Source organism: Callithrix jacchus, chromosome X (genome assembly GCF_049354715.1).
Source record: "Callithrix jacchus isolate 240 chromosome X, calJac240_pri, whole genome shotgun sequence".
Taxonomy (NCBI): Eukaryota; Metazoa; Chordata; class Mammalia; order Primates; family Cebidae; genus Callithrix; species Callithrix jacchus.
In genome coordinates this window covers 132,034,644-132,045,915 of record NC_133524.1, presented here as the reverse complement: position 1 = coordinate 132,045,915, position 11,272 = coordinate 132,034,644, and the positions used below count along the sequence as shown (strand labels likewise).

Below are 11,272 nucleotides of genomic sequence, written 5' to 3'. Positions count from 1 at the left end.
GTCTGTGTAGATCTGCTTCTTAGTTGTACTGTCCGACTTGATTTCCCTAAGGAGGCATAGATCGATGTATGCTACAGGTTAATTTTGTCATATACACGTTCCTAGCGTCAATTTGAGGGGTATCAGATAGCCACATGGCATATGCAACCCTGCTGTCTTTGATAATTTCCTAGAAACTGAGGATCAGACGGACATATCTCTGTGGTTGACATAATGTACTTACCTCACAGCTCAACCTCATCTTTGGTTTTCAGATGCTACCGTCACTCAAAATGTCCGCAAAGAGAAGATGGAAAATAACCAACCAACACTTAATAACGTCTTGTCAACTGTTCTCCAAGGACTTCCTTATTTGGCAACAGCTGGTCTCCCAGCCATGAGCACCAGGGATCAGTGTATGTTTGCTTATTCATTTGGACTATCCTACTTGGTTTTCATAGGCATGCCTAGTGTCCTGAACGGGAGAAGGTGATTTTATTGTATTATCTTCAGTGAGCTGCATTTGAGTGTTCTCAGATCGCCATCTGGCATATCCTCTTCAGCTTTTTGAAATCGTTTTCTAGAAACTGAGTATCAGGAGGATATACCTGTAGAGTTGACATAGTACACATAACGCAAGACTGAACCTCCTGATTTCATTTCCAGATTCTACCACCACTCACAATGTCCATGAGGAGATGATTAAAAATGCCCAAACGGCACCCAAGAATGTTTTCTCAACTATTCCACCAGCACATATTAATATGGCAGCAGCGGGTGTTTCATCCATGAGTACCAGGGATCAGTGTAAGTTTGTTCACTTGGCGTACTGTCCTACTTGATTTCTATATGCATGCGTAGTGTCATGAGGGAAGAATACAGTGTTGTTGTACTATCTTTACTGGCCTCAAATTTACGGTTCTCAGACTGCTACTTCGTATGTCCTTCTGCTTTATGAGATAATTTCCTCGATTCTGAGCATCCGAGGGGCATGCCTGTGCGGTTGACTTAATGCACATAACGCACAGCTCAACCACTGCATTTGGTTTCCAGATGCTGCGGTCACTCACAACGTCCGTGAAGCGATGATAAATAACGGCCAACGAGCACTTTACAACATCTTTTCAACTGCTCCACCAGGTCTTGGTCATAGGGCAGCAGCTGGAATTTCATCCACGAGGACCAGAGGTGTGTGTATGTCTGCTTCTTAGTTTTCCTGTCCTACTTGGTTTCCCTAAACAGGCATAGTTTGATGAATACTACAAATTAATTTTGTTGTATATACTTTCCAAGCCTCAATTTTAGGGGCATCTTATGCACATTTAGCATATTCACCCCTGCTGGCTTTATGAAATAGTTTTCATGTCCTCTATGGCTTTATGAAATAGTTTTCTAGAACGTGAACACCAGGAGGATATACCTGTGGGGTTAACATAATGCACATACCTCAACACTGAACCCCTTCATTTCATTTCCATATGGTGCGATCACTCACAATGTTTGTGAGGGAAGATTAAAAATGCCCACGCAGCACTCAATGAAACCTTCCCAGCTAGTCCCCCAGCACTTATTAATATGGCAGCAGCTGTTGTGACATCCATGAGCACCAGGGATCAGTGTACCTTTGTGCAATTGGTTTACAATTCTACTAGGTTTCCATGTGCGTGCATAGTGTCATGAGGGAAGAATGTAGTTTTCTTGTACTATCTTTTCTTTTTTTTTAAATTTTTTATTGGATTTTAGGTTTTGGGGTACATGAGCAGAGCATGGAAGACAGTTGCGTAGGAACACACATGGCAGTGTGCTTTTCTTTCCTTCTCCCCTTCACCCATATTTGGCATTTCTCCCCAGGCTATCCCTCCCCACCTCCCCCTCCCACTGGCCCTCCCCTTTTCCTCCCAATAGACCCCAGTGTTTAGTACTCCCCTTTCTGTGTCCATGTGTTCTCATTTTTCATCACCCGCCTATGAGTGAGAATATGCGGTGTTTCATTTTCTGTTCTTGTGTCAGTTTGCTGAGGATGACGTTCCCCAGATTCATCCATGTACCTACAAACGATACAAACTCATCATTTCTGTTTGCTGCATAATATTCCATGGTGTATATGTGCCACATTTTTCCAATCCAGTCTATTATCAATGGGCATTTTGGTTGATTCCAGGTCTTTGCTATTGTAAACAGTGCTGCAATGAACACTCGTGTACATGTGTCCTTATAGTAGAACAATTTATAGTCTTTTGGATATATACCCAGTAATGGGATTGCTGGGTCAAATGGAATTTCTATTTCTAAGGCCTTGAGGAATCGCCACACTGTCTTCCACAATGGTTGAACTAATTTACACTCCCACCAACAGTGTAAAAGTGTTCCTTTTTCTCCACATCCTCTCCAGCATCTGTTGTCTCCAGATTTTTTAATGATCGCCATTCTAACTGGCGTGAGATGGTATCTCAATGTGGTTTTGATTTGCATCTCTCTGATGACCAGTGACGATGAGCATTTTTTCATATGATTGTTGGCCTCATATATGTCTTCTTTCGTAAAGTGTCTGTTCATATCCTTTGCCCACTTTTGAATGGGCTTGTTTGTTTTTTTCCTGTAAATCCGTTTGAGTTCTTTGTAAATTCTGGATATCAGCCCTTTGTCAGATGGGTAAACTGCAAAAATTTTTTCCCATTCTGTTGGTTGCCGATCCACTCTAGTGACTGTTTCTTTTGCCGTGCGGAAGCTGTGGAGTTTGATTAGGTCCCATTTGTCTATTTTGGATTTTGTTGCCCATGCTTTGGTGTTTTGTTCATAAAGTCCTTGCCTACTCCTATGTCCTGGATAGTTTTGCCTCGTGGCCTCAATCCTAAGCTTCTCAGACTGCTGCTTGGTATGTCCTTCTTCTTTATGAGATAATGTCCTAGATACTGAGCATCAGAGGGATATGCCTGTGATGTTCACAGGATGCACTTACCTCACAGCCCAGCCATTTCTGTTGGTTTCCAGATGCTGCAGTCACTCACAATATCCATGAAGTAAAGATAAATAACATCCAACTAGCAACTGACAACGTGTGGTCAGCTGCTCCACCAGGTCTTGGTAATATGGCAGTAGCTGGAATTTCATCCAGGAGGACCGGAGGTCTGTGTATATCTGCTTCTTAGTTGTACTCTCCTACTTGATTTCCCTAAGGAGGCATAGTTTGATGAATGCTACAAGTTAATTTTGTTGTATATAGTTTCCTAGCATTAATTTGAGGGGTATCAGATAGCCACGTGGCATATACTACCCTGATTTCTTTGATAGTTTTCTAGAAACTGAGGATCAGAGGGATATACCTGTGCGGTTGACATAATGCACTTTAATCACAGCTCAACCTCTTCATTTGGTTTTCAGATGCTACCATCACTCAAAATGTCCACAAAGAGAACATGGAAAACAAGCAACCAACACCTAATAACGTCTTGTCAACTGTTCTCCAAGGACCTCCTTATTTGGCAACAGCTGGTCTCCCAGCCATGAGCACCAGGGATCAGTGTATGTTTGCGTATTCATTTGGACTATCCTACTTGGTTTTCATAGGCATGACTAGTGTCCTGAATAGGAGAAAGTGAATTTGTTGTATTATATTCCATGAGTACATTTGAGTGTTCTCAGATGCCCATCTGGCATATTGTCTCTGGCTTTTTGAAATAGATTCCTAGAAACTGATCATCAGGGGGATACACCTGTGGGCTGACATAATGCGCTTAAATCAAAACTTAACGTCTTCATTGTCTTTCCAGATTCTACCATCACTCACAACGTCCATGGGGAGAAGATTAAAAATGCTGAAGCAGAACCCAATAATGTCTTCTCAACTATTCCCCCAGCACTTATTAATATGGGAGCAGCTGGTGTTTCATCCATGAGTACCAGGGATCCGTGTATGTTTGTTCACTCGATATACTGTCCTACTTGGTTTCTATATGCATGCACAGTGTCATGAGGAAAGAATCTAGTGTTGTTGTACTATCTTTCCTGGCCTCAAGTTTAGGGTTCTCAGATTGCTGCCTGGTATATCCTTCTCCAGGTGATAATTTCCTAGACGCTGAGCATTTGAGGGCGATGCCTGTGTGGTTTACATAATGCAAGTAACTCACAGCTCAACCATTTCATTTGGTTTCCAGATGCTGCAGTCACGCACAGCGTCCGTGAAGAGAAGAGAAGTAACAGCCAACCAGTACCTGATAACGTCTTGTCAACTGCTCCACTAGGGCTTGGTAATACGGCAGCAGCTGGAATTTCATCCAGGAGGACCAGAGGTCTGTGTATATCTGCTTCTTAGTTGTACTGTCCTACTTGATTTCCCTAAGGAGGCATAGTTTGATGAATGCTACAAGTTACTTTTGTTGTATATATTTTCGTAGCATTAATTTCAGGGGTATCAGATAGCCACGTGGCATATACTACCCTGATTTCTTTGATAGTTTTCCAGAAACTTTCATCACAGCTCAACCTCTTCATTTGATTTTCAGATGCTACCATCACTCAAAATGTCCACAAAGAGAACATGGAAAACAAGAAACCAACACCTAATATCGTCTTGTCAACTGTTCTCCAAGGACCTCCTTATTTGGCAACAGCTGGTCTCCCAGCCATGAGCACCAGGGATCAGTGTATGTTTGCTTATTCATTTGGACGATCCTACTTGGTTTTCATAGGCATGACTAGTGTCCTGAAAGGGAGAAGGTGATTTTGTTGTATTATATTTCGTGAGCACATTTGAGTGTTCTCAGATGCCCATCTGGCATATTGTCTCTGGCTTTTTGAAATAGTTTCCTAGAAACTGATCATCAGGGGGATACACCTGTGGGCTGACATAATGCGCTTAAATCAAAACTTAACGTCTTCATTGTCTTTCCAGATTCTACCATCACTCACAACGTCCATGGGGAGATGATTAAAAATGCTGAAGCAGAACCCAATAATATCTTCTCAACTATTCCCCCAGCACTTATTAATATGGGAGCAACTGGTTTTTCATCCATGAGTACCAGGGATCAGTGTATGTTTCTTCACTCGATATACTGTCCTACTTGGTTTCTATATGCATGCACAGTGTCATGAGGAAAGAATCTAGTGTTGTTGCACTAAATTTCCTGGCCTGAATTTTAGGGTTCTCAGATTGCTACCTGCTATATCCTTCTCCAAGTGATAATTTCCTAGATGCTGAGCATTTGAGGGCTATGTCTGTGTGGTTTCCATAATGCAAGTAACTCACAGCTCAACCATTTCATTTGGTTTCCAGATGCTGCAGTCACGCACAGCGTCCGTGAAGAGAAGAGAAGTAACAGCCAACCGGTACCTGATAACGTCTTGTCAACTGCTCCACCAGGGCTTGGTAATATGGCAGCAGCTGGAATTTCATCCAGGAGGACCAGAGATCTGTGTATGTCTGCTTCTTACTTGTGCTGTCCTACTCGCTTTCCCTAAGCAGGCATAATTTCATGGATGGTAGAGGGTAATTTTGTTGTATATACTTTCCTAGCCTCAATAGGAAGGGTATCAGAGGGCAACTTGGCATATCCACACCTGCTCTCTTTGATAATTTCCTAGAAAGTCAGCATCAGAGGGATGTACCTGTGGGGTTGAAATAATGCACTTACCTCACAGCTCAACCTCTTCATTTGGTTTTCAGATGCTATAGTCATTCTCAATGTCCATGAGGAGAGGATGGAAAATGGCAAATCCGCAATCGCATAACATATAGTCAAATGTTCCTTCAGGGCTTACTAGTATGGCAGGAGCTGCTCTTCTGGCCACGAGTACCATTCAACTGTGTATCTTCTCTTATTAGTTGGATTTTCCTATTTGATTTCAGTATATGCTCATAGTGTCATAAATGGGAGAAAGTGGTTTTGTTGTATTCTCTTCCTTATGTGCAATTTGAGGGGTCTCAGAACACTGCCGTCGTGTCCTCCTGCTCCATGCAATAATTTATTAGAAGCTCTGCATCATAAGAGTATACCTGTGTGTTTAAATAAGGCATTTATTTCACAGCTTGACCTGGTCATTTTGCTTCCAGATGCTACCACGCCTCACAACATCCGTGAGGAGAGGATGGAAAATGCCCAACTGCAATTCAGTAACATCTTGTTAACTTTTCCACCAGGGTGTATTAACATGGCAGCAGCTGGTATTCCAGCCATGAGTACCAAGGATCTGTGTATGTTTGTTTATAAGTTGGAATGTCTCACTTGGTTTTCATATGTATGCATAGTGTCATCAAGGGAAGGAGGTTGTTCAGTTGTACCTTCTTTCGTGAGCTCAATTTGAGTGTTCTCAGATCGCCACCCAGCATATCCTCTCCTGCTGCATGAAATATTTTCCTAGAAACTGAGCGTCAGAGGGATATACCTGTAGGGTTACCATAATACACTTACCTTACAGCTCAACCTCTTCATTTGGTTTCCAGATGCTGCAGTCACTCACAATGTCCATGGAGAGAAGATGAACAATGGTCAAAGAGCACCTGAGAACTTCTTGTCATCCATTACACCAGGGCTTATTAATGTATCAGGAGCTGGTACTCCACCCATGAGTACCAGGGCTCAGTGTATGTTTCCTGGTTGTTTCTGCTTGGTTTCCTACTTGGTTTCCATAATCATGCAGGGTCATACATCAAACAAGGTCGTTTTATTATATTATCTTTTGTGAGCTCATTTTGGGAGGTCTCAGATAGCCACCTGGTATATCCTTCTGCTTAATGAGATCATGTTCTAAAAACTGAGCATCAGAGGGATATACCTGCAGGGTTGTTGTAATGCACTGACCTCACAGCTTGACGTCTTCTCTCGGTTTCCAGTTGCTACTGTCACTCATAATGTCCGTGAAGAGAAGATGGAAAATGGCCAACAAGCACCTGATAACATTTTGTCAGCTGTTCCACCAGGGCTTATTAACATGGCAAAAGCTGGTATTCCAGCCATGAGTAGCAATGATCTGTATATGTTAGCTTATAAGTTGGATTGTCCTCCTTGGTTTCCACATGCATGCATGGTGTCATGAAAGGGAGGAGGCAATTTTGTTGTATTATCTTTTGTGACCTGAATTTAGGGTTTTCAGAACACCGCCTGGCCTGTCCTCCTGCTTTATGCAATGATTTCCTAGAAACTGAGCATCGGGAATATACCCGTAGGGTTGACATCATGTATTTTTCTCACAACTCATCCTCTTCATTTGGTTTCCACATGCTACCATCACTCACAATGTCGGTGAAAAGAAGATAAAAAACAGCCAACTAGCACCTGATAACTTCCTGCCCACTGTTACACCAGGGCTTAATAATTTGGCAGGAGCTGGTATCATGGCCAAGACTACGAGGGATCTGTTTACTAGTTGTACTTCCAACTTGGTTTCCATATGAATTCATAGTGTCATAAAGAGAAGAAGGTGGTTTTGTTGTATTATCTTTTGTTAGCTTAGTTTGAGGGTTTTCAGATCGTCACCTGGCACATCATCTCCTGCTTTATGGCATAATTTCCTTGAAACTTAGCCTCAGTGGAATATACCTGGGGCTTCACATAATGCACGTACCTCACACCTCCTCCTCCTCACTTGATTTCCAGATGCTTCCATCACTCACAATGTTCATGAAGAGAAGATAAAAAACGGCCAACCAGCAACTCAAAACTTCTTGTCAACTCTTCCATCAGGACTTCCTAATATGACAGGGGCTAGCATCCTAGCCATGAGTACCAGGGATCTGTGTATGTTTCCTTATAAGTTGTGTCCTACTTGATTTCCATATGCGGGCATAGTGTCATCAAGGGAAGAAGGTGGTTTTGTTGTATTATCTTTTCTTGCCTCAATTTCAGGGTTCTCTGGTTGCCACCTGGTATATACTCATGCTTTATGGGATAATTTTCTAGAAACTGAGCATGAGCGGGATATACCTGTGGGGCTCTCATTATGCACTTAACCTCACAGCTCGGCCTCTACATGTTTTTTCCAGATGCCACCATCTCTCACAATGTCCATGAGAAGAAGACGAATAATGGCCAACAAGCACCTGATAACTCCTCATCAGCGGTTCCACCATGGCGTAGTAATCTGTCAGGAGCTGGTGCTTCATCCAGGAGTAGCAGGGATCTGTGTATGTTTGTGTATTGGTTGTACTGTCCTACTTGGTTTCTGTATGCATGCATAGTGTCCAGCAGGGAAGCAGGTGGTTTTGTTGTATTGTCTTTTTTGAGCTCAGTCCGAGGGGTCTGGCATCGCCACCTTGTATATCCTCCTGCTTTCTGACATAACTTCCTCGAAACTGAGCCTCCGAGGGATATACCTGTGGGAGTGACATAATGCACTTACCTCGCAGCTCAATTTTTCCATTTGGATTCCAGATGCTACTGTCATTCATGATATCCAGAAGGAGATAGAAAATGGTCAGACCCCACCTGATGGCTTCCTGTCAGATTCTGCTCCCCCAGAGCTTATAAATATGACAGGAGATTGTATGCAACCCAACACATTAGATTCTTTGTCTTACAACTGCACTAGTCTCAGCAAAGATAAGCTGCTTTACAAACCTGATAGTAACGAATTTGTGGTAGGAGCCCAAAACTACCGTGTCTCTGCAGGTGATTCACCAGTCACAGCAAGGTCTCCGGTGGAAACTGTGCCAAATACAGCACGAATATCTCCTGCTATGGTAAAGAAAGTTAATGATGATATAAAACATCAATTGATGAAAGAAGTTCGAAGGTGTGGGCGAAGTAAGTAGTGCAAGAATGTCTATCAATGAAAGCCTGAGAAGTCTCCCATTCTATGATTTAGAACTCAATTATGCTGCCCCTTGAGCTCATTGTTTGGCTAAATCGGATCTGTCTGTAATTTAGCAGGGCTTCTATTTAATTTCACTGAAAATTTCAAATACATCTGCTTAGGTGTTTTTCCTTGTTAGTTTTCACAATAGTTTCCTTAGTAATATACTGATGTGATTTAAGCATTCAAAACACAAACACTGTGTATGTGCACATAAAAATGTATACTGCTGTAGTGGATGCAATGAGATTGAAGTATATTTCATTTTCATAATTTTAGAAATACTAACTTTTTAATACCTTCAGATTATGAAAGAATTTTCATTTTGCTTGATGAAGTACAAGGATCTATGGAAGTCAAGAAACAACTTGTTAAATTTGCCATTAAGGAAGCAGCAAGGTGGGTGCCAAAAGGAAACTCTTCTATTGTTTTAAGCACTTGTGCCCAGTTTGGGACAGGAGCAGGAACAAATCATGCCTTGTTCTTCCTAATCCCTGGCCCTCAGTCATAGTTCATGCTATTTCCCCAAGCATTTAGGTTGATATTTTCTTATTCTAACCCCTTTTTCCAATGCCATGGAGCCTTCCAAATTTATCATAATCTGGGAGTGGGTGTGGGCCCTCAGGTGACTCACTTGGTCTTTCTCTAGTTTGTATTTTCCATGAGCATGCATTTTCTATCTGCATGTACATTGTAAAGTCTGTTTTGTATCCACTACTACCTCCTACATATCACAGATGCCGTGGGTATCCTCTGGTTAATGGAATACCTCTTTCAATTCAGGCTTAAAAATTTTGCCTTAATTCAGCAACTCAAGAAGGTGCTAAAAAAGTAGATTCCAACTGCCATCTCAGCAAAGTTAAGCACATGAGAAAAAATAATTGTGTTAATGCAAATACCAAGGAGAAACAAGGACATGTGCTGTAAAGTGGAGTAGGTCATTGCTGAAGCTTCCTGTAATTTTGAAGTGAAGAAAATTCCCTTCCTGAAGCTAAGAAAAGATGGAGCTTTTGAAATTTAATAAATTTCTGTTAGTAAAAGCTAGACTTTTGTGGTTTGTTTGTTGGTTTATTCTTCCACCTGAGGAGGGATACGAGTTGAGAAATCACCAATGTATTTAGTATTACGGTCATGGTTTCTGCATAGTTGTAGCCGGTATTTATAACTGCCTTCGTTCACTACCCATTTTTCATTCCCTTTGCCCTGAGATAGTATGTCATCTGGTCATGGTGCTTGACCTGGCAGGATGACTCAAACCTTCATCACTGTACAGTCTGAAGGACCATTAGATACCTGCCTGGATTGGGTTGCTGTACTTTTCCATTAAGTGTAATCAGAAAACATGGGAGGACTAAGAAGCTCTCTAGACACAGCAGACATACTCCTTTTTAGCTCCTGGTGTAGTGCAATTAATCCCCCCCCTTTGATCGTCAGGTTCATCATCCCAAGCCAGTGGATGACCCCCTCCTTTGCCTCTAGATGGAAAGTGATGAAGAGACCAAAATGGCCAGCTGGCAGTATGAATGTCTTTTCAATGGAATCACTGTTGTGTCCCTTGGTGAAAGCATTTCTTCCTTTGGAAATAAGACTTCTAGTTCAGCAGAGCCTAACGTCAGGAGAATAGGAAACGTTTTTGCTAGTGGGTCACTGGGGTATAGAGTATGAGTAGAGACACCCCCAGTTATACCCCTTGAATCTAGGACCAAGAATCCTGACTATGGGAAAGAAAGCAAACTGTGTTGGATGCAAATATACAGCAAACACTGCTTCCTAAGTGATTTCTCAGATCTGCAAGACATTGCCACCTAGCTTGCACTATAACTGAGTTCCACAAGTCCATTGCACAGTTCTGTTGATCCAGTCATCTTCAGATAATGTGGGACAGTTCGGGAGCCTGATTTGGAGTTCAAGGCCAATGTGGGTAAGACAGTACCACCATAAAAAAAAGCTGATGGAGGATAAGGGAATATAAATATTAAGACCAGTGAATTCCTATGAGGGTGGGCCCATCGCTACACTTTATTATCTGTGAGTGCCTTGTGTGGAATACCCTGGTGGTAAATAAGGCATTTTTTCTAACTGCACAAATGTTGATTTTCTCAAATTACTGTGGGTGGAAATGAAAATCCATAGTCAGTATGGACAGCCCTGTCCCTTCTATATTGAAAGTGGTCCAATGTAAGCACCTGCCATCTGGTGGCTAGCTGATCACCCTGGAGACAGGTGCCATATAAGAGACTCAGTGTTGCTGTCTGTTTCTGGCAGATTGTACACTCAGCAATGACTATGTTACAGAATTTTGTTCCTTAGTTCAGCTGAAACTGAGTTCTTGTCACATGACCAGGAAAGATTAAGTTCACGCACACATTACAGGGTGAGGAGGGGAATGTGTCAGTTGAAAAGGAAAATTAGGGAGGAAAGAACTCTCAGCAAAGCGAGAGGGAATCCTGCTAACAGGCCCCCACCTCCCAGATTGTTTCTGTGCCATCACACAGAAACCGAA

At 42.2% G+C, this 11,272-nt stretch overlaps 2 protein-coding genes across 4 annotated transcripts in view; both read left to right on the top strand.

The window, feature by feature from the left end:
• Positions 1 to 11,272, top strand: part of LOC144581062 (uncharacterized) — a 133,913-nt gene that overhangs the window by 317 nt on the left and 122,324 nt on the right. Inside the window, 3 exon segments of the mRNA XM_078363048.1 lie at positions 255 to 395; positions 646 to 786; positions 1,033 to 1,167. Coding sequence (XP_078219174.1) covers positions 255 to 395; positions 646 to 786; positions 1,033 to 1,167 — 417 coding nt within the window.
• On the top strand, positions 4,507 to 9,819 carry LOC144581112 (uncharacterized). 3 transcript variants are annotated; one of them, XM_078363464.1, is made up of 9 exons: positions 4,507 to 4,622; positions 4,871 to 5,011; positions 5,255 to 5,395; positions 6,422 to 6,562; positions 7,575 to 7,715; positions 7,961 to 8,101; positions 8,586 to 8,720; positions 9,075 to 9,168; positions 9,553 to 9,819. In XM_078363464.1, exons 1-9 carry the CDS (start codon positions 4,517 to 4,519, stop codon positions 9,602 to 9,604), a joined length of 1,092 nt encoding a protein of 363 aa, XP_078219590.1. In that variant the 5' UTR covers positions 4,507 to 4,516; the 3' UTR covers positions 9,605 to 9,819. The 3 variants fall into 3 exon arrangements, with proteins under 3 accessions (XP_078219590.1, XP_078219591.1, XP_078219592.1); XM_078363465.1 differs by lacking the exon at positions 6,422 to 6,562 and having other exon boundaries at positions 9,553 to 9,811; XM_078363466.1 differs by lacking the exon at positions 7,575 to 7,715 and having other exon boundaries at positions 9,553 to 9,800.

Bases quoted from the DNA above. Each gene is read 5' to 3' on its own strand.
- LOC144581112 (XM_078363464.1), top strand. From the start codon at position 4,517: ATGGAAAACAAGAAACCAACACCTAATATCGTCTTGTCAACTGTTCTC. The intron at 4,623-4,870 runs GTATGTTTGCTT...TTGTCTTTCCAG, and splicing joins CATGAGCACCAGGGATCAGT to ATTCTACCATCACTCACAAC. The intron at 8,721-9,074 runs GTAAGTAGTGCA...TAATACCTTCAG, and splicing joins AGTTCGAAGGTGTGGGCGAA to ATTATGAAAGAATTTTCATT.